The sequence below is a fragment of the Chlorocebus sabaeus genome, chromosome 15 (assembly GCF_047675955.1).
Source record: "Chlorocebus sabaeus isolate Y175 chromosome 15, mChlSab1.0.hap1, whole genome shotgun sequence".
Classification (NCBI taxonomy): domain Eukaryota; kingdom Metazoa; phylum Chordata; class Mammalia; order Primates; family Cercopithecidae; genus Chlorocebus; species Chlorocebus sabaeus.
In genome coordinates, this window is record NC_132918.1 from 10,846,101 (window position 1) to 10,870,053 (window position 23,953).

Sequence of the window (23,953 nt, forward strand, 5' to 3'; positions counted from 1 at the left end):
GTATGACTCGATATGCTCATATAACAAATCTTGCACATGTACCTCCTGAGTCTAAGATTAAAAAAACAACAGCAACAACAACAAAAACAACGACAAAGTAGTGAAGTTATGAGAGTAGGGTCATTGAAGTTTCTTTATTTTTTTGGCAGGATAATGAAAGCGTTAATTATCTTCATACTGGTCAATTCATGCACACATATGAAAATGTAATTATCTAAAAACATAAATGAAATATCCAAATTTCCAAATGGGAGAAAATAAAATACAATTTTAAAGACTTAATTAGTTTGACTGAATTAAACAGACCAAAATTACACAAACAAATAAATGATGAGTTAAAAAGTCACTTGAGTTTGAAAAAGGCAGCCCAAATATATTAGTAGTAATCATAATCGATTTACTCTACAATATTATGCTGAAAGTCTCTGACAATAGATTAAGAATGTAACACATGAGAAAAATACCATAAGGATTGGAAACAAAGAAACAACATTATTATTTGAAGAAAACACAAATATGGGAAATCCATACAAATCTATCAGCAACTACTTAAAAACATACTGAGTTCCACAAGGTTGATTGACAGAAAAAAATCAGTAACTACAAAAGCGGTAACATTTCTATACATCAACAGTAAAAATATATATATAACATAAGAAGTATGATAATAATTGCCACGAAATGTTGCTTAAATATAAATGTAATGAAATAATTGCAAAATGATACTGGATGAAATATAAAAGTAATGGATAAATAAGGAATTATATTCAGGGATGTGGAGACTCAGCATTTAAAACAATTCAGTTATTCAATAAATTCAATGCCATTTCAATAAAAAAGATAGTACTTAGGAATAAATCTAATAAATGATGTACAATTTTTTTAATGCAAAACTTTATTAAGAGATATTAGGGAAGACAAACCAATGTAAAAGTTAGTCGTACTCATTCAGAGAAAGACTTTCTGACATAAAGATGTAAATTTATCACAAATTAATTAATTTTATAAAATTCTATTAAAAATCTCAAGAGTTTTTTTGGGAAGTACGATAGGTGTGACTTGCCAACCTGATTTTAAAACTTAGTTGGAAGTGCAAGTGGCTAAGAATAGTAAATACTCTTCTGACTACCAAATAACAAGATGGGTGACTAGTCCTATTAAATATCAAGATGTGTAACAGACATAATGCTAAAAATTTAAACTGATGTGTGGTGTTTGTCTGAGGTAGACAAAACTGGCTGGTAGAACAGAAATAGAGATTCAAAAACATATCCATGTACACATGGAAATGTAGTAAATGACAAGTGATTTTTGGATCAATGGGGAAAGGATAAACTCTCCAATAAATGGTGCTGGGGCAATTGGTTATCCATATAAAAACTGGATGTTGGGTATCAATTCCAGATGATTAAATACTTAATTGTGAAAGATAATGCTACATAAAATTTAGAAAACTGTGCAGGAGGATGTCTATTTGAATCTGGAGTAGGATGGGATTTCAAAATTTTCCAAAAATTGTTAACTTAGAATATATTAAAATTAAGAATATATTAATATATTTATCAAAAGACATGATAAAGAAAGTGAAAAGCCAAACCACAAACTGGGAGAAGCTATTTGCACACATATAGCAGATAAATAATTAACATGGACTTTTATAATGAATTCCTACAAGTCAAGTAAAAGACAATCCAGTAGAAAAATGATAGAAGTATGACTATAATTGCTGCAAAATGTTACTTAAGTATATATCTAATGAAATAATTGCAAATTATTTGAACGGTCAAGTATTTGACTTAATTGGGCCAAATATTTAAACAGTGAACTCAGAAAAAAGGACTAAGGAAATTGATTCAATCTCATTACTAATCTGAGAAATGAAAATTAAAATAACAATACCCTCTGGATTAATGAAAATTAGAAATCTGAAAATTCTAAACAAGGCTGTAGAGCAATGGGAATCGCATGTATGGCTCCTTTGGAAAACCATGGCATTACTTGGTAAAATTAAAGCTGTGTATACTTTTGAACCAACCATTCCTATGTTCGGCATAAATCTTAAGAAATGTTCATACATATGCACAAAGGGACGTGTACAAGAATAGCAGCATTGTTGGCAAAGACAAAAGAACTGGAAAATAATGCAAATGTCCCTTAGCAGTGGACTGAATGATTAAATGGTAGTATGTTCATGTAGTGGGATACTACATAGCAGAAAAAAGAAACTACAGCGACTCACACCAGCATTGGCAAATCATAGCCACATAATGTTTGGTGAAAAAAGCAAGTTGCAGAATAAATATGGCATGATTCCATTTATATGAAGTCTCCAAACATTCAGATGTAAACAATATATTTTTTGAAGATCCAAATACGATAAACTCATGAAAAAAAATTGGGGAACGATATACCCAAAATTCAGGATATTGATTATCTCTGGGTTGGGGGTGGGGATGGGGAGTAGAATAGTATTAGGAAAGCATCCTCCAGAGCTTCAAAAATTCTGATTGTTTTGTTTTTTAAGCTGAATGATGGGTACCTGGATGTTTACAATATCATTCTTTGTATATTAACATGTGTAATAAATATTCATTTGTATCACTTCAATATTTAATATAAACAATTTAAAGAATATTTGACTAACAGTCTGTAATGCCCTTAGCTTAAAAACCTCTCTCTTTTTTAATTTCTAAATTAATTATTCTGTTGTTTTGCTGCTTGAAATTTAGGGATCAGGCCAGGCACGGTGGCCCACACCTGTAATCGCAGCACTTTGGGAGGCTGAGGTGGGCGAATCACGATGTCAGGAGATCGAGACCATCCTGGCTAACATGGTGAAGCCCCGTCTCTACTAAAAATACACACACACACACACAAACAAAAAACATTAGCCAGGCATGGCGGCGGGCGCCTGTAGTCCCAGCTACTCAGGAGGCTGAAGCAGAATAGCGTGAACCCGGGAGGCAGAGGTTGCAGTGAGTGAGATTGCGCCACTGCACTCCAGCCTGGGCAACAGAGCGAGACTCCATCTCAAAAAAAAAAAAAAAAAGAAAAGAAAAGAAATTTAGGGATTAAAGTAAGTTCAACTAACAAAGAAGTTTGTTGTGAGAAGAAAAAAATATTTCTCCATATTGCTGGGTTGCAGAATGGAAGATGAAGATAGGACCTTATGTTTTGCATATAGAAGATGATCAGAAAAAGATCTGGCTTGGAATTAAAATGAAGAAAAAAAAAGTAAAACTGACTTCCATCTCTTCTGAGCAAGAAAACATTTGGTTTCAGAATTTTCAGTGAACTTTTCCTTTCTCTTAAATTGCTCTGCCTGCCCTTAAGCTGGTTTCCTGGTATTCTACCATTTGAGTAATCTCAGGGAATCCAATATCCTGACACACTTGGCCCTGTTCTCAGGAAGAGGAGGTGTGGAGAGCCGCTGAGGATTTTGGACGGCCTGGCTTCTGGGATTGCTGTGGGAACACAGCTGGAGAAACTAGGCATACACAGAGGCCAGGTTTGCAGAACGAGAAGAAACTGAATTACCAGCAATTTGAGGCAGTGCTGTCAGACAATCTAGTTAATTTATTTCCAAATAATTAACTTGAGGACCTTAATTATGTAGATTAATTATCAGCCATCATCATCTTCATTATCACCATGTTTACTGCCACCGAGAGCACCTTAAACAGAGCCACAGATACTGCTCAAAGTCAGTTTAAAATCTGAGTCAGATCTTCCAAGAGTTTGTGAATTAAGCAGCAAAGACTAAGATGTGGTCAAGAAAAAAGCACAGGCAAATGAACTTCCAACATTAAACTAAGGATACTAGCTTAATGGCAGATTCTATTGCTTGTACTTTTTTGCCATGCAGACTTATTTAATAAGCTTTTGCACCCCCATCCCATAAATAAAGCTTGCTGAAAAATGATTTCTTCATAGTCAATATTTTAATTATTATAAATCCCATAGTCCTGAAATCATATTTTAAAAATAAAAAATTAAAACAATAATTTCAGTTTCATAGAACCTTATTGATGCAGAATATAGTAAGCTAATTGTTCACGCCTTTCAAACTCCACAAATGTTACCAATTTGTCAGTCACATGTTTATTATCTTCTTTGATATGCAATATCCAACTCTATTTTAACATACTTTTCCCCTTGTGGGCTTGGCTGTTCACTATCACTCCAAATATTTCAACTTTGACAAGAGCATGGGCAGGTACTGGGGTACAGGGAGAGCGCATCAGCTTGGGTTCAAATCCTGATTTCATCACTGGCTAGTTGTTGGGCCCTTGGAAGTTGTTGAAAATCTCTCCGTTATTTAAAAAGTCTGTTTCCTCATCTGTGAAGCAGGCATAATAATCTCTATCTTAAGAGAACAAAATTAAAACCTGCAGTACACAGTCATTGCTTCTTAAATGTTAATTCCTTTGTTCATAAAAAGTAGCAAAATGTATTGAATTATTTGCTGAGAGTAAATAGAAGGTGAAAGAAATGCATTACACTTCACTTGCCTTCAGAATTTCAGGACAGCTGGCTGTTGACAATTACCATATTCCTGTAGGGCAACAAAACTCTTGGATTTGTTCCTGGGACGGAAGTTGCAGGACCAAATCTCTGCCTTTCTGCACGTTCACATATAGAATTTGAAATGACATGTGAAATTTTACAGTGTTAAAGAAATGATCTTGCTGAAAGATGATTCAACTTGAAAGCAAATGAAAAATAATTGGATTAAACCTTGAGAAAAAGCAGTGAAAACCTAGAGATGCTCAAGTAAAGTAAATTTTCAGTTAATTTGCTTGGTGTCGTGATGAGCACTGGGACTTGTTTTTTAAATGCTGACAAGGCAACATTAGTTGCCTTCTGGGCTATAATTTTAGTTAAATATCATATAATTATTTTTTTCCATAATTAAGGTAACAATATATTACAAAGCATTTGGAAAGTAGAGCAGTAAAAACCATGCTATTTCTTCCAGGCTTTTGCTTATGTATATTTTTTGTGGCTGCAATCATAGTTTGTATGCAAATTTTCCACTTGCTTTTTTCAGTTAATATTATGTCAAAGCATTTTAAAGTGCTAAGTGGTATATTACATTCAGTGATTTATTTAGCAGATTTTCTATTGTGAATTTTCAAGTCGCTTCCCAACTTTTGCTGTAATATATAATTATTGTGAAGAACAACTTTGCTTTTGAAATTTTTAAAATAATTTTTATCTGTGAGGCAATTGAGGTTTTAGAAGGAAAATAAAAGTATCAGCTCTGAAAACAGTATTCAGGCAAACCTCCTTCAGAGTCTTCTCCTTGTGCCTTACCAACTTTTATCAATTGTAATTTTTAATTTTTATTTAATTTTAATTTTTATTTTGTTATCAGTTTTTCACAAATTTCCTTCAACCACATTGATCCTGATTTCTATCAGATTCTGCCTGATTTGCAGCTTGCTTCTGTTGCAATATGCTGGTAAAGGCAGTTGTACTTAAAATTTAGCTTCACTTAACCCAAATAATAGTGCAAGGTCATGGGAAAGAAGAAGACTAAATATTTAAAAATGACTAGAGAATTTTATGAATACATTTACTCCCTAAACCCAAGTGAGAGGACTGGATTGAGTTGCACAATGGTCATCTTGTCTTTTCTTAATGCTGCCTTTGCCCTTTATCTTTCTTCTTATTCCCTCATTTTTCCCTTCCCCCAGACTATTCTTCCAATGATTTTTGAGGGCTCAGTGGATTTGTCTGTCCTCTTTTCCTCCTCTCATAGTTTCTGTTTTCCTTCCCTGCCGTATGTCCAGTACCCATAAATGCAGTTTTCATCACTTTGGAAGAAGAAACTGAATTGCCAGGGGTTCTCAGTATTTATTATTTTATTAATTATATTTTATTATTTAATTGTTATTATGAATTAATAAAATTAATTCAGTTAATAAATTATTATTAATACATTTGGTGCTCAGTATTTATTGAGCGCCGTGTGCCAGTACAGTGCTAGGTGCTGGAAATTCAACAACACAGTCTGTTTGGCTAAAGAGGCTGATGGGAGTGGTGGTTCACATTGGATATCTGAAGGCAGAGCTGGAGTTAGCTAAGCAAAGAGCTTGTGACATGGGAATTTCTGACAGGGAACAACTTTTGCAAGGGTATGTGCTGAAAGCAAACATGTAAAGTGCAAAGAGAAGGAAGGCCGAAGTGTCTGAAACCCTATTCCTGTAGTGTAGAGTCCGTCCGCGCATTGCAAAGCATAAGGCTCAGTTGCCTACTACTTTCCTGTCAGTATCCTCTTTGGAGAGTCAGGTTAAATGCTTCTGAAAAGTTCCCAGAATCCCAGTGCATTTACCTTTTTTCATCATGTCTATAAGATGAAGAGGTCCGGCCACTGGTCCATATAAACATCTTAGAGAATGTTGGTCCAGGGTCTCCTTTCCTTATGGTGGATGTCCTGGAGGAATGGCAAAAAGACCTAGAAGAAGTACACACGGAAGTTAACAGCAACGAATAGCTCTCAGTGGATGGACTCTTACTTAACAACAGGGTTGTGATGCCATAGGGGCAGTGGTTCTCAATCCCGGCTGCATATTAAAATTGACTGGGAATTTTTTAAAAAAACACTGGAGCCTGGTCCTCTCTCAGAAATTTGCATTCAATCTTTTTAAAGCTTCCTTAGCTGATTGTAATGCACTGCTGGGACTGAGAATTACTGCCTTAGGAAAACATGGTTTTCTAATTGATGTTAAAGTCACATTTTCCCCAAAATATCTCCTTCAAAATATCACTTTGGTACAGTTTCACACTCTTTACTATGCTGTATTTTTCCAAAATTTTAGTTCAGATTTGGATACTAAAATTTGACTTCTTCTTTTCAATCTGTTTTTTTTTTGTTTTTTGTTTTTTAATGCTGACAAGTGTGACATGTTGGTGATGAAATGTCATCTTTTAACCGTGCCCCACTTTTGCCGCTGTTGTGGCATCTGCCCATGGCAGTTGAGTCTCTGCCTAAGAAAATTACAGCATCAGTGGCAGCTGATACTCTCTGGCTTCTGGAGAAGCCAGGTTTGTAGGATCTAGAGTCAAGATATATTAAGAATGTTGTGGGTTTTTTTTTTTTTAATTGTTACTATGACTTGGCTTTGGCAGATGTTCTTTCCTCTCTAAGCACAGCACTAAAAGTAGTTAGCTATTATTATTTGTTTTCCACATAATAATAATTTTCTTGGGAGTTATGAACATTAAATAAGGAAGTCTTAATCATATATAAAAGTTAAAATGATATTTAACACATTAGAACCAAGGAAGGAAGACTGGTGATTCCTTCATGGATGCATAGTCATTAGTGGCTTTCAGTATGGTTAAGCACAATACTAATGATAAGCATGAGACGGGAAATAACATTAGCTACTGTATACCATATTCTCTACTATATGCCATGCACTTTGAATATATTATTTATGCACATACATATTTCATGAAATGCATATGCATATATCTATGTTATGCTTATACAATGAAAACTCTGCAAGGTGGGTAGTGATATCATTTCCAGATTCTAAATGATGCTTTCAGGAGTTTGAGATTTTTGCTTACAGCTGGAAGAGGTAGAACCATGCTTCAAACCAACATCTACTTGCCTTCAATTCTTTTAGTTTTTAAATTAAAAATATATTCTTTAGAGATGAGAACTTGCTACATTTCCCAGGCAGAAATGCAGCAGCTATTCCCATGCACAATCATAGCTCACTGCATCCTCAAACTCCTGAGTTCAAGAAATCCTACCTCTGGCCAGGCCCGGTGGCTCATGCCTGTAATCGCAGCACTTTGGGAGGCCGAGGTGGGCGGATCATGAGGTCAGGAGACCGAGACCATGCTGGCTAACATGGTGAAACCCTGTCTCTACTAAAAATAGAAAAAGTTAGCCGGGCGTGGTGGTGGGTGCCTGTAGTCCCAGCTCCTCGGGAGATTGAGGCAAGAGAATGGCAAGAACCCGGGCGGCGGAGCTTGCAGTAAGTGGAGATCTCGCCACTGCACTCCAGCCTGGGTGACAGAGCGAGACTCCATCTCAAAACTAACTAACTAACTAACTAACTAACTAACTAACTAACTAAATAAAATAAATCATACCTCCTCAGCTTCCCCAGTAGTTGGGACTACAGGTGCTTGCCAATGTGCCTGGCTTGGCTTCAGCTCTGTAATGTGCCTATGAATGAGCTAAAGATTTGGGCCAGTTGTGGTGGCTTATGCCTGTAATCTCAGCAATTTGAGAGGCTTAGTAGGGAGGATCACTTGAGTTCAGGAATTTGAGACCAGACCTGGCAACATAGCAAGATCCCGTCTCTACATAAAATTAAAAATAAAAAAGTTAGCCATGTGTCATAGTTTGTGCCTGTAGTGCCAGCTACTCAGGAGGCTAAGGTGGGAGGATGGCTTTAGCCTGGGAGTTCCAGGCTGCAGTGAGCCGTGGTTGTGTCACTGCACCACTCCAGCCTGGATGACACAGGGACATCCTGTTTTAAAAAAAAATTGTTACAATTCAAATTTTGCTTTAGAGGGTCTTGGGTGGAGCCTGAGAGCCTGCCTTTCTAACAAGCTTTCAAGTGATGCTGATATTGCTGGTCTGCAGACAACACTGAGTAGCAAGGGATCAGAGCATGCACTCATAGTAAGTGGTTGGTTATGGGCCCAATTTGTCACTAACTAGCTATGTGACCTTGAGAAAGTCACTTAACATCTCTAGGGCTTACTCTGTACCATGGAGAGTTTGAAACTGTTAGCTTCTAAGATTCCTCTCAGCGCCAATATTTTGTGATTCAATAAATTGAAGAATGGATCTAAGCATATACTATGTTGTTGTGTATTTACTTTCTGGGATTAGGTCTGGGAATTGATCTCCTTTTATAACCCTTGGGTCAGCATCAGAGCTATGAGGAACAGAGACTGTAGGAGGTAGAACAGAGGCTGGGAGTTTGGTAACCAGTATAGATGCAAGAATTCATACATCTACCCTTGTTCTAGGATAATGGCAGGAATCAAAGGATTCACCTGAATGGATATCCTAGACTCTAGATTTAGAAAGACATAGAAATTAAATCTGCTGTCTGTTTAAATGGCTTAGGTCTGGGTTGTTTAAAGTCATTTATGTTTCTTTTTGAGCATCTCTAAAATATCAAATAGAATAGGGACTACATCCATTATTAAAACCAGTTAACTTTCAGGAAATAAGAATACTTTTAATCTAAATTGAATGAATTACTTCATAAGAATGAGGATTGGCTTAAACTTTCAAGAAGTTATTTCAACTTGGACTCCAGTGGAATCCTCTGATTGCTTTAGTCATTCCTTCACAGGGTTTGGTCACAATTTGAGTCTAGGTAAACCAATAAATTCCTGAGTGCTGTCCTGTTCCTGGCTATTAGGCAGCATTTAATAGACACATCATACAAATTATAAATGTTTTGAAACTACAAAGTGAAAGGCACTGCAGTGATTTCAGTACATTTAGAATATTTTTCAGACTGTGTGTCATTATTCCAGCACTGTACCTTTGCTCTGTTTTAAGATGATATAGAAAGTGGGAGATGAAATATATATTTATTCTAATGAACTGTCTAAATCTTGTTGGAAAGGACTTAATGACTTCTCAGTTTATCCCAAAAAGTGGGTTTGGAGTGTTTCTACCCTAGTTTTCTTTCATAAAGACAAACCATTATTTAAAACGTGCTAAAGTCATTGTTAATTAAAACAAAAGGAAGTAGCTGCTTTAAAGGCAATAGTGTAAAGGTTCTGTGCAGGTTAAAAAAAATTTCCGGGCTTCAAAGAAACACCCAGAATTCCAAATGTGTTAATGGAAGCTGGCTTGGAAGTTCTTTCCCAGCTCGAAGACAGCCCTTCTGAACACCTTAAGAAATTAATTCAATTTTGCTCATTTTATAGGACAAGAAACTTTTCATTTGAATTGTGATCAGGATAGGGATATAGAGACCAAAAAAGAAAGTACTTTATACAATTTTGTAATTTGGAATTCTAACATAAAATAGAGATATGCGTTGTATAGTGGCTGCACAGAGCTGTGGGCAGTGAGGAGAGGAAACCTGAATCTAATTCCACTATTAAATGATCTAGGAACTGGAGTGAACCTGGCAGGATCATTCCTCTATAACTGCAGATGAGTATGATGTGAAAATTCAAAGCTAGAAGATACAATCTCAGCCCTGAGTAAAAGGAGGGAGTCAGTGAGAATGGGATCATTTCCCTGTCTCAGAAATTTATAAAGAGCCCTTTCCATTTCTCAAACACACACCTTGCTAGTTTCTATTTCCATGATTCAGTTCGACCATTCCTTCTGTCTTCATGGTGAATGAGTTACCCTGTTTCGAAGCCATCTAAGTCTTCTCTGACCCATATGAACAGCTTCTTCATCTCTACTCCCAGTTCTCGGTACTTACTTCTGCTAAGGCAAGGCAAAATCTATCCTGTTTGTGTGCAAATCTGCCTCCCATGCTAGGTTATAAGCATCTGTAGGGCAGGACTGTGTCTTTTGCACCCTTACAGCACAATCCACGACACATGGTAACACACTGGTTGTATTTGCTGCCTTGACCATCTAAGTAGCTATTGGGAAATGTGGCCATTCAGTATGACTTTGGCCTCATGCACTGTGACTCATCTGCTGGGTGCAGTTGATGTCTCCTTTCTGATCGTTCTCTTAGCTTGCACTGAATTTCATTCTTCTTACTCTACTTCTTTTCTTTCCTTCTCTTGATTGTCCAGTTCCATCTATCCCTTTCATTGGCTTGGAGAGAAAATTTCTATTGCTTGGTGAAGTATCATTCACTAAGGTTTTCTTTAGATAGGGCAGCATGGCCTGATGAAAAGAGATAAGTGAGAGCAGCAGATGGGGCCATTTGTTTGTTTGCCTCCTGCCATCACCATATGCCAACTCTGTGACTTTGGACAAGTCAATTTAACATCTCTGAGTTTTTGTTTCCTTGACTGTAAAAATGGGAATACTAATATTTGCCTTTCTACATTGCTTGGGAGACTAAATAAAACAATACATGTAAAAGTGTTTAAAGTAGACCATGGAACATAATAACATAATAACATAATTGGTTAGTGGCACACACTAACCGATAGGTTACTTCTTTTTCACTCCGTTATTAAACTTAAAAACAAATGGATTGAATTTTTTCCTTTTGTAAAAAAATTCAATTAAGTCACTTTGTGCTTGTACATTTAGACTATTGACTTTTTTTTTTTCTCTTATGGGTCAGTGGCACTCAATAGAGGAAAAGTGGTTTTCCGAGATATAGGGTGATAAAATCTGAAGTACTTTCTCATTAGCATTAAGTTCGGATACCCATTCTGAGAGAGAAAAACATAAAGACAGTGCCTCTGAATGCTGGCCACACATGCTGGCCACACATTAGAATTATCTGGAAGAACTTTTAAAAAATACTGATGCCTGGGTCTCACTCCAGACCAATGAGAACCTCTGGGGGTGGGTCTCTGGCATTAATGTATTTTTGGAAGCTGTCCAGGTAATTGTGATGGGCAGCCAAGAAACACGACTATAACCTCTCAGGTTCTTATTTCATTTAAGTTTTATTATTTATGGATACTCTTTCTGTTTCTAGAAGCTTCTGCTGGGTGCCACTTCGCAGTGGCTTCTCACTTCCTACCAGTGCTGAGGCCTCAAGGTGACAGCTGCAAGGGCAAGTGAGATATGGGGTAGGAAAAGAACAAAGTGGTTGCAGTTTTCTGGTGTCAGTGACCCTGAGTTATGCAGTTGGGATAATCTTAATGAACTCTGCTTTATTAAATGAGCAAGCAGGAGCCCATGGAACTATTTAACACATAATTACAGGCCTAATCTTGCATAAAACTGTAACACTAATGACATCACTCTGGCAACTCAAAAGGTCACTCTAAGCACAGAAACTTAGGGTTGCTTCTAATGTATGAGACTTTATCTTTGTAGGCGGTAAATTATATGTTCTCCTTAGGAATTGAGATGTTTTGGCTTTAGGGCCTTCAGGGAAGAAGCTCAATATATGGTGATAATTTTAGACTTAGTGATTTAATTAAGAAAATATTGGTGCATCTTATTACAATCTATTTTAAATGTCATTGAGATATTTTCCCTCCAAATCCACTACATACTTTACTTTGTTTTAGTTCATTTATTTGCCAAACATTTATAAGTCCCTCTTACATTCCAGGTGCTGTCCTAGGTACTGTGGGACCAAAACATTCAGACCTGCTTCTAAGGAGTGCAGTCCATGGAAGAGTCAGAATAACAAATCAACATCGGTACTACGCCAGACCAGCTCCCTTCTAAGGTTTCTATGACTTCCCAGCAGGTATGTATAATAGTTGTCACTCCACATTTACTTAAGCTCTCAGCTTGCTGAATTTGATATTGTTGCTCATTTACTTCTACTATAAAGAGAAATGTTGTAAATGCTTTGCAACCTTGACTTAGAGGACAACGATCTCTCGACTTTCCTTCTCATTATCTAGCTGCTCCTTCAATTTCTTTTGTGGATTCTTATTTCTCTACCTACCTCTTAAATGTCAGTATAATTTTGGGAAATAGTAAGTACCACTGAATAGTCTCTTGATAATGCTTCATAATAAGAATGAAAAATACTTTTCTCTCCCAATTTGATGCCTAGAAGATTGAGTGAATAGCCCTGCTTGCTGCCCAGCTGTAGAGGAAAAGAAGAGTGAATTGCAGAACACTATTGTCTTTTGAGAAGAATGAAATAAGAGATAATATATTCTTTGGATTTTTATTGCAGACTGCTTTTCTGTCTTTCTTTTTAATTTTTATGGGTGCATAGTATTGCATGTATTATGGGGTACATGAGTTATTTTGATGCAGGCATCCAATGGGTAATAATCATATCAGGGTAAATGCAGTATCCATCACCTCGAGCATTTATCATTTCATCATGTTACAAACCATCCAATTATTACTCTTTTAGTTATTTTAAAATGTGCAATAAATTATTGTAAACTGCAGTCACCCTGTTGTGCTATTAAATACTAGATCTTATTCATTCTATGTAACTATATTTTGTATCCATTAACCATCCTCATTCCATTTCCAACTCTCCTTCCAGCCTCTGGTAACCATTCTTCTACTCTGTATCTCCATGAATTCAATTGTTTTAACTTTTAGCTTCCACAAATGGGTGAGACCATGCAAACTTTTTCTTTCTGTGCCTGACTTATTTCACTTAATGTAATGACCTCCAGTTCTATCTATGTTGGAATAAATGGCAGGATCTGTTTTTTTATGGCTGAATAGTACTTCATTGTGTATATTTGCCACATTTTCTTTATGTATTCATCTGTTGATGGATACTTAGGTTGCTTCCAAATCTTGGCTATTGTGAATAGTGCTGCAACAAGCATGGTAGTACAGGTATCTCTTTGATATACTGAATTGCATTCTTTTGGGTTTATCTAGCAGCGGATTTGCTGGATTATATGGTAGTTCTATTTTTATTTTTTTGAGGAACCTCCAAACTGTTCTACATAGTGGTTGTACTAATTTACATTCCCTCCAACAGTGTACAAGGGTTCCCTTTTCTCCACATCCTTACTAGCATTTGTTATTCCCTGTCTTTTGGATAAAAGCCATTTTAATTTGGGGTGAGATGATATCTCATTGTAGTTTTAATTTGCATTTCTTTGATGACCAGTGATGATGAGCACTTTTTCATATACTTGTTTGCCATTTGTATGTCTTCTATCAAGAAATGTCTATTCAGAACTTTTGCCTATTCTTTAATCAGATTATTAGATTTTTTTCCTGTAGATTTGTTTGAGCTCCTTATATATTCTGGTTACTAATCGCTTGTCAGATGGATAGATTGCAGATATTTTCTCCCATTCTGTGGGTTGTCTCTTCACTTTGTTGATTCTTTTCTTTGCTATGCAGAAGCTTTTTAACTTGATGTGATCTCATTGGTCGATTTTTGCTTTGTTTTCCTGTGTTTTGGGGGTATTGTTCAAGAAATCTTTGTCCAGACCAATGTCCTGGAGAGCTTCCTCAATGTTTTCTTACAGTGGTTTCATGGTTTGAGATCTTAGATTTAAGTTTGTAATCCATTTTGATTTGTTTTTTGCACATGGCAAGAGATGGAGTCTGGTTTCATTCTTCAGCACATAGATACTTAGTTTTCCCAGCACCATTTATTAAGAAGACTATCTTTTCCCCCAATGTATGTTCTTGCTACCTTTGTTGAAAATGAGTTTAATGTAGATGTGTAGATTTATTTCTGGGTTCTTATTTTGTCTCATTGGTCTATTTGTCTCTTTTTCTTCCAGTGCCATGCTGTTTTGGTTACTATAGCTGTATAACATAATTTGATGTCAGATAATATGATTCCTCCCGTTGTGCTCTTTTTGGTCAGTATGGCTTTGGCTACTCTAGGTCTTTTGTGGTTCCATATAAATCATGGGATCATTTTTCTATTTCTGTGAAGAATGTCATTGGTATTTTGATAGGGATTGCATTAAATCTGTAGATTGCTTTGGGTAGTATGGACATTTTAACAATATTGATTCTCCCAATCCATGACTATGGAATATCTTTTCATTTTCTGTGAACTCTTCAATTTTTTTGCATCATTGTTTTATAGTTTTCATTGTAGAGTTCTTTCACCTCTTTGGTTAAGTTTATTTCCAGATATTTTATTTTATTTGTAGTTATTGTAAGTGGAATTACTTTCTTAATTTCTTTTTCAGATTGTTTGCTGTTGGCATATAGAAATTGTACTATTTTTGTGTGTTGATTTTTGTATCCTGCAACTTTACTGAATTTGTTTATCAGTTCTAATAGGTTTTTGGGGAAGTCTTTAGGGTTTTTATAAGATTATGTAGTCTTCAAACAAGGATAATTTGACTTCTTCCTTTCCAATTTGGATGTCTTTTATTTCTCTCCCTTGTCTGATTGCTCTAGCTAGGGCTTCCAGTACTATGTTGAATAACAGTGGTGAAAGTAGGCATCCTTGGTGTGTTCCAGATCTCAGAGAAAAGGCTTTCACTTTTTTCCCATTCAGTATGATATCAGCTATGGGTATGTCATATATGGCCTTTCTTATGTTGAGATATGTTCCTTCTATGCCTAGTTTTTTGAGAGTTTTTTAATCATCAAAGGATATTGTATTTTATTAAGTGCTTTCTTTTTGAGTCAGTGACTAACATCACATTGTTTATTTTAATTTATTTTTGCTTTTTCTTTTTTAATTTTAATTTTTAAGTTATGGGGTACAAGTACAGGATGTGCAGGTTTGTTACATAGGTAAACATGTGCCATGATGGTTAGCTGCACCTATCAACCTACCACCTAGTAATTAAGCCCAGCATGTATTATCTATTTTTCCTAATGCTCTCCCTCCCCTCCCCTCACTCCCTGACAGACCCCGGTGTGTGTAGTTCCCCTCCCTGTGTCTATGTGTTCCCATTGTTCAGCTCTCACTTATAAGTGAGAACATGCAGTGTTTGGTTTTCTGTTACTGCATTAGTTTGTTTAGGATAATGGCATCCAGCTCCATCTATGTCCCTGCAAGGAACATGATCTTGTTACTTTTTATGGATGCGTAGTATTCCATGGTGTATATGTACCACATTTTCTTTATCCAGTCTATCATTGATGGGCATTTGGGTTGATTCTGTGTCTTTGCTATTGTGAATAGTGCTGCAATGAGCCTACCAAACAAACAACAACAACAACAACAACAACAAAACAAAAACCCAAAAAACCGAGGACCAGATGGATTTACAGCCGAATTCTACCAGAAGTACAAAGTTGATACGCTTTCTTCTGAAACTATTCCAAAAAATTGAAAAGGAGAGACTTCTCCCTAACACATTCTATAAGGCCAGCATCATCCTCATACCAAAACCTGACAGAGATACAACAAAAAAAGAAAACCTATATCCCAATATCACTGATGAACATACATGCAAAAATTCTCAATAAAATATTGGCAAACCGAATATAGCAGAATATCAGAAAGCTTATCCACCACAATTAAGTTGGCTTCAACCCCGGGATACAAGGCTGGTGCAACATACACAAATCAATAAACATAAGTCATCACATAAACGGATCTAAAAAAAAAAAAAACCCACATAATTATCTCAATAGATGCAGAAAAGGCTTTTGATAAAATTCAACATCCCTTCATGTTAAAAACTCTTAATAAACTAAGTATTGAAGGAACATACCTCAAAATAATAAAAGCCATTTATGACAAACTCACAGCCAATATCATACTAAATGGGCAAAAGCTGGAAGCATTCCCCTTGAAAACCAGCACAAGACAAGGATGCCCTCTCTCATTACTCCTATTCAACATAGTATGGAAATTCTGGCCGGGGCAATCAGGCAAGAGAAAGAAATAAACCATATTCAAATAGAAAGAGAGGAAGTCAAATTGTCTTTGTTTGCACATGACATGATCCTATATCTAGAAAACCCCATCATCTCAACCCAAAAACTTCTTAAGCTGATAAGCAACTTCAGCAAGGTCTCAAGATAAAAAATCAATGTGCAAAAGTCACAAGCATTCCTGTACACCAACAACAGGCAAGCAGAGAGCCAAATCATAAATGAACTCACATTCACGCTTGCTATAAAGTGAATAAAATGCCTAGGAATACAGCTAAGAAGGGAAGTGAAGGACCTCCTCAAGGAAAACTACAAACCACTGCCCAAGGAAATCACAGAGACACAAACAAATGGAAAAATATTCCATGCTCATGGACAGGAAGAATCAATATCGTGAAAAAGGCCATACTGCCCAAAGTAATTTATAGATTCAATGCTATTCCTATTAAACTACCATTGACATTCTTCAGAGAATTAAATGCTTTTTCAACATCAATTGAAATGATCATATGGTTTTTGTCCTTCATTTTGTTTATATGATGTATCAGATTGATTGATTTGCATATGTTGAACCATCCATGCATCTCTGGGATAAATCTCACTTGGTCATGATGAATTATCTTTTTAATGTGTTGTTGAGTTTGATCTGTTATTTTGTTGAGGATTTTTGCATCAATATTCATCAGGGATATTGGTCTGTCATTTTCTTTTTTTGATATCTTTGGTTTTTGTATCTGGGTAATAATGGTCTAATAGAAAGAGTTGGGAAGTGTTCTGTACTGCTCTATTTTTTTGAATAGTTTGAGTAGGATTGGTATTAGTTGTTCTTTAACTGTTTGGTAAAATTCAGCAATGAATCCATCGGGTCCTGGGCTTTTCTTTGCAGGAACTTTTTACTAGGGCTTTGATCTCATTACTTATTGTTGGTCTACTCAGGTTTTGAGTCCCTTTCTGGTTCAATTTTAGTGGATTGTATGTGTCTAGGAATTTATCTATTTCTTCTAAGTTTTCCAATTTATTGCCATATAGTTGCTCATAGTAGTCTCTAATGATCTTTTGCATTTCTGTAGTATCAGGTGTACTGCCTCCTTTTTCTTCTCTGGTTTTATTTATTTGAGTCTTGTTTCCTTAGCCTGGCTAATGGTTTTTCAACTTCATCTTTTCAAAAAACCAACTTTTTGTTTCATTGATCTTTTGTGTTGTTTTCCTTCATTTCAATTTCTTTATTTCTGCTCTAATCTTTGTTATGTCTTTTCTTTGACTAATTATGGATTTGGTTTGCTTCTGCTTTTTTAATTCTTTGAGGTGCATCATTAGGTTGTTTATTTGAAGTTTTTCTACTTTTTTGATGTAGGTGTCTACTGCGATAAACTTTCCTCTTACTATTGCTTTCACTGTATCCCATAGGTTTGGGTATATTGTATTTCCATTTTTATTTCAATAAAATTTTTAATTTTCTTCTTAATTTATTCATTGACCCTCTGGTCATTCAGGAGCATATTGTTTAATTTCCATACATTTGTATAGTCTCTGAAATTCCTCTTGATATTGATTTCTAGTTTTATTCCATTGTGGTCAGAAAAGATATTTGATATTATTTCAATTTTTTTTGAATATTTAAAGACTTATTTGTGGCATAACATATGGTTTATCGTTGAGAATGATCTATGTGCCAAGGAGAAAGATGTGCATTCTGCAGCCATTGGAAGAAATGTTCTGTAAATATCTATTAGGTCAATTTATGCGATAGTGCAGATTAAATCCAGTATTTCTTTGCTGATTTCTGTCTGGATGATCTGTCCAATACTGAAAGTGGGGTGTTGAAGCTATTATTGTCTTGGGATTTATCTCTTGCTTTGGCTCTAATAATATTTGCTTTTTATATCTAGAGGCTCCAGTGTTGGGTGCATATATATTTATAATTATTATATCCTCTTGATGAATTAACCCCTTTATCATTACATAATGACCTTCTTTGTCTCTTTTTATACATTTTCTTCTTTTTCCAAGTTTTGTAAGCTGGTTTATTTTTCATTTTCATTTACATTATAATGTAAGATAGTATCTTCCTTGTTTGGGTTTACAAGCATAAGAGTGGTAATATAAGTGGCAGGAACACCCATGATGACATTTCCAGAGCTCTGTCCAGCTGTTTATCATCAGCAAACTGTGTTTCATACACCCAGGACAGCGATACACATAACTCAAGTACAAATATTAAATTTAATCTCAACTTTATTTCAGTCTGAGATTAGTGCATTAAAAGAATCTGTAATGAGGTTTAATATAGAGTCTTGTCATACACATAATCTATTTTTATTTATTATATTATAGTTTATGTTGTTTAATCAGCACATAGTTTTTATGTGTGTGAGTTTTCTATTGCAACTTACAACAAATCACTGCACTCTTAGGCTACAATTCTGGAAGTCAGAGGTCCAAAATCTGCCTCCCTAACTGGGCTAATGTCAAGGTGCTGGCAGGAGCGGGACTGAGGTTCCTGTTCCCAGCCCCTAGAGGTCACCACATTCCTCGGCCTCCTACTCCAAGGCCAGCAAGGCCAGATACTAGAAGAAGCCTGAGGAAGGACCTCAGGCTCTAATGTCTTCAGCTTCTTCTGGTATTGCTGTGGCTCAGCCAGGAAAAGCTCTTAAACTTCAAGGACCCATGTGATTACCCTAGGCCAGCCCAGATAATCCTGGATAATCTCCCATGTGAAGTCACATACCCATAGCTTCCAGGGTCGTGACATAGGCACTTGGGGACCATTATCTTATTTACCTCACCATGTTTACAGAGTCTTTGACATTCTCAATAATAAAAAGTTTAAAAGTGATAGTTACAAAAATATAAAAACTCAAAGGATGCCCCCTGCCCCAGCTGCATCACCTGTCAGCCCACAGCCAGTGCCATTCCACTCACACCTGTCTGCTTTCTGGGTTTTGTTTAGCAAATCACATTGCATAGACTTTTTCAGTACATTTCTATGGAGGGGTCCTTATAAAAACAAACAAAACAAACCATAATGCCATTATCTTACCTAAAAATTTAATGGGAATTTTTTTTAACATCAAATATGGAATCAGTTCAGATTTCCCTGATTGTCACGGAAATCTTTAATTCAGAGTCCCCTCCGTCCCCCACAGTGACTTGTCATTTCGCAAATGCTTTTTACACCCTAGGTGCTGTGGATTCCAGCATCTCCCACAATGGCATGGCATGACTTGCCATAAAGTATGATGGATGCAAGTAAATGTGGCCTCATTTGTCCCCCTGGCCTTGTCCTTACCACACTCCAACTATACTGTCTATGGCCAGGGGGCTCTTCACAGAGCTCTGGTGATGGCTTAAGACCTTCCCACCTGTGACTACCAGCCCTCCTTTCCAGCAGGACAGAGGGTTTTGAATACATCATGTTATTCCTTGCTTCAGACCTGGTAGAAGTCACTTCCCCATGAAGGCTGAGTCCTCTTAGTGCTCACTGCTCCTGGGCTGGTTATAATGGTCATTTTGTCTAATCTTGATTCTATCATCCTATGCACTGGCTATACCTGTGGAATGGTATTTCCTCATTCCAGACTTGGATGGATCTGCCTTGCAGGTCTAACAGTCCCACAGTAACAAAGAGAGGGACCAGTAGCAACCCCTGCAGCCCTCCTTCCACTTGGTATAATCCTTCGCCTGATAAAACACAACCAGACCTACATGTCTCATGGATACAAGCCTTTTTTTAGATGGTGCTTGTTGTGAATACTATGAGAGGCTGTTCAGATGTTGATCCAAGGTGAGAAAACTGGGGGCAGATAGAGGGGACAGCTGGCCTTTGAGGTCTGGGAGGCAAAAACGTACTTCCTCAGCCCAGCACCATGAGACTTACTTACTGGCCCAGCACCATGAGACTAGTTAGGATAGGGGAACATGAAGCTACAGAATGACCCAGACATCAGGACAGGGCAGACATGTGAAGGGCCAAGGGAAGATGCCAACCTTGTCATGCCTGTTGTTGGTGGTGTTCTGCAAAGGCGTATTACCGTCCAGGCCTTTGGTGTTCACCTCTGTACCTGGGGCCAGTGGCTCCTTTGCAACCTTGTAATATCCCTGGTTAAATGTTTCATGCGGCACTGTCCAGCCTGTGAAGTCCTTGGTGTTGATGTTCATTCACTCACATATGAGCCCTTTGATGTTCTGGATATCCCTTCGGAAGGCAGCTCAGTGCAGAAAGGTCTCTCCTTGTTCATTTCTCTTGTTCCCTTTATCTTTGTTTTTTGAGGCAGAGTTAGCTATTCCCTTCCAACACACTGTAGACTGGGAGGGGTGATTTGGTGTTTTGTCCTCTGGGCTGTTTTCAGACTCCTTTGCTGTCATCTGCATGAGAAGAGCCACCTGCTGGTGTTCAGAGATGAGGTAACTGGCTTGGATCCCAGATAGCCCCATGCCAAATAGCAGGCTGGACTTCAGGATGACAGGTTCCTTCTTAATCCTCTTCTCAGAACCTGCTTCTCTTTCTTCTTGGCTATAGGAACCTCCACCTCATGCCATGGTGCTTCAGGGAGTGTATCAGCCTTGCAGTCCCATAACAGAGACTGGGCTGGAGGCATCTGTATCTGAGTCCTTCTACTCTCCATTGACCCCCATGGTGAAGAGCAGCTTCTGTTTGATGGCTTGCTCTCTCACTTTCTTCCCTCCAACACTCTAGTCCAGCTTTGAGGTCTTGGTTAGAGAAACTTTATCTTATCATTTTTTTTCCTAGTTTATTTATCTGCCATGTCATCACTGAGAGAAAATTCTTGTCATGTTTTAGAACATTTACCCTTGGGCATCATTCTGCTCCCCTCACTTGATATTCATTTGCAATGTCATTCCTTTGTCATCAACTGTCTGCAATTCCACAGCTGAAAGTGTTAGTGAGGAATGTCTATTAAATCCAGTGGAGGTGTGTCCCAGAGTAGGGCCGTATATATTTGCTTCCATAGCTGAAAATTAGTATTGATGAAAGCTGACCATTAAATCTAATGGTGGTATGTCTGAGAGCAGGATTGTGTACATTTAGGCTCCAACGGCTGAGTGACTCCATGGTGGCTCAGCAGCAGAACATGGGCACTGTCGATGTAGCTTGTGGCTGTTTACTCGGCTGTCTGGCCTGAGAGAAAGGGCAGCAGTGGCAGTGCAAGCTCCAAGCACCAGCCAAGATGGGAGGGCTGGGTGGGAGCATGGGTGTGCCCAGTGCTCAGACAGGTACTGCGGCACCCAATGCAGGTACTACTGAGAGGGCATCAGGCTGCAGGCTTGGCAGTGGCACTTCCCCATCTGGAACTCTTAGTCCATCACTAGTTTTGTCTTGAAATCTCTTTCATACCACGTAAATATAGCTACTCCTGCTCTTTTTTGGTTTTCATTTGCATGGAATATCTTTTTCTACTTCTTTATTTTTAGCCTATGGGTATACATAGGCAAAGTGTGTTCCTTGTAGGCAACAGACCATTTGGTCTTTTTTTTTTTTTTTTTTTTAATCCATTCAGCCACTCTGTGTCTTTTAATTGAAGACTTTAGTTTATTTCCATCCAATGTTATTATTGACAAGTAAAGATGTACTCTTGCGATTTTATTATGTGCTTTCTGGTTGTTTTGCAGTCTTCTCTTTCTTCCTTCTTTTCTTCCCATCTTCCTTTCCGTGAAGGTAATTTTTTTTCTAATGGTATATTTTAATTTCTTGCTTTTAATTTTTTTGCATGTGTTGTAGGTTTTTTGATTTGAGGTTACCATGAGGCTTGCAAACAACATCTTCTAACCCATTATTTTAAGCTGATGACAGCACTGATTTCAAAAACGAACAAAAACAACAAGCAGACAAATAAGCAAAGAGGAAAACTAATACAAATTTGACATTTTAACTCAATTCATCCCACTTTTAAACTTTTAGTCATTTCTGTTTATTCCTTATTATACTATGTCTTGAAAAGATGTTGCAATTCTTATTTTTGATAGGTTTATCTTTTAGTCTTTCTACTCAAGATATGAGTACTTTGTATACCACAATTACAATGTTATAATATTCTGAGTTTGTCTGTGTACTTGCTGTTTTCATTTGTACCTTCAGATGATTTTTCTTGCTTAACATCCTTTTCTTTCAGGCTGAAGAAGTGCATTTCTCATAGGACAGGTCTGGTGTTGATGAAATCCCTCAGCTTTTCTTTGTATGGGAAAATATTTTCTCCTTCATGTTTGAAAGATATTTTTGCTGGGTACACTATTTTACAAGGAAAGTTTTTTGTCTTTTCTTTTCTTTTAGCCCTTTAAATATGTCATGCCACCCTCTCCTGGCCTGAGAGGTTTCTACTGAGATGTCTGCTGCCAGATATACTGGAACTTGTTTGTATGTTATTTACTTCTTTTCTCTTGCTTCTTTTAATATCCTTTCTTTATTCCTGAACTTTGGGAGTTTGATTGGTAAATGCTTTGAGGTGGTCTTCTTTTGGTTAAATCTGTTTGGTGTTCTATAACTTTCCTGTACTTGACTATTTGATATCTTTCTCTAGGTTTGAGATTTTCTCGTTATTATCCCTTTGAATACCCTTTCTACTCTATCTCTTTCTCTGCCTCCACTTTAAGGCCAATAACTCTTAGATTTGCCCTTTTGAGGCTATTTTCCAGATCCTGTCGGTGTGGTTCATTGTTTTTTATTCTTTTTTCTTTTGTCTCCTCCGACTGTTTTCAAATAGCCTGTTTCCAAGCTCACTAATGATTTCTTCTGCTTCATTAGTTCAGCTGTTGGAAGACTGATACATTCTTCAGTATGTCAGTTAAATTTTTCAACTCTAGAATTTCTACTTAATTTTTAAAAATTATTTCAATCTCTTTGTTAAATTTAGCTGGTAGGATTTTTAATTCCTTCTCTGTGTTGTCTTGAATTCCACTGAGCTTCCTTAAAATAGCTATGTTGAATTTTCTGTCTGAAAGGTCACATGTGTCTGTCATTCTGGGATTGGCCACTTATGCCTTATTTAGTTCATTTTGTGAGGTCATGTTTTCCTGGATGATCTTGATGCTTGCGGATGGTCAGCAATGTCTGGGCATTGAAGAGTTAGCTATTTATCATAGTCTTTGCAGTCTGGGGTAGTTTGTATCTGTCCTTGGGAAGGCTTTCCAGGTATTCAAGAGGTATGAAGTGTTGTGATCTAAATCTTTGGTCACTGCAGCTGTATCTGCATTATGGGGTACCTCAAGCCCAGTAACACTGTGGCTTTTGCAGACTTGTAGAGCTACTGCCTTGATTGTCTTGCTAAGATGCAGTAGAATTCCCTGGATGACCAGGCAGAGACTCTTCTTCTTTTCCTTTACTTTTCCCTGAACAAATGAAGTTTCTCTCTTTGTGCCAATTTGCCTGGAGCTGTTGGAGGGGTGACATAAGCACCTCTGTGGCCACCACCACTGGGACTGCACTGGGTTGGATCCAAAGTCGACACAGCACTATTTCTTACCCAAGGCGCACAGTGACCACTGTCTGGCTACTGCTGATATTCATTCAAGGACAAAATCCCTTCAGGCAGCAGATAG

The 23,953-nt window shown here is 37.1% G+C and overlaps 1 protein-coding gene and 1 long non-coding RNA gene across 2 annotated transcripts in view; one reads left to right on the plus strand and one right to left on the minus strand.

Annotated features, from left to right (window-relative positions):
• KCNMB2 (potassium calcium-activated channel subfamily M regulatory beta subunit 2) overlaps positions 1–23,953 on the minus strand; it is a 308,021-nt gene that overhangs the window by 31,684 nt on the left and 252,384 nt on the right. The window contains exon 2 of the mRNA XM_007972053.3: positions 6,338–6,460. Within this exon, the coding sequence (XP_007970244.1) occupies positions 6,338–6,393 (56 nt within the window). The 5' untranslated portion in view covers positions 6,394–6,460. The remainder of the gene's footprint in view (positions 1–6,337; positions 6,461–23,953) is intronic.
• Positions 12,215–23,953, plus strand: part of LOC140713467 (uncharacterized) — a 47,775-nt gene continuing 36,036 nt past the window's right edge. Inside the window, exon 1 of the long non-coding RNA XR_012095550.1 lies at positions 12,215–12,353. This is a non-coding gene — a long non-coding RNA (uncharacterized lncRNA). The remainder of the gene's footprint in view (positions 12,354–23,953) is intronic.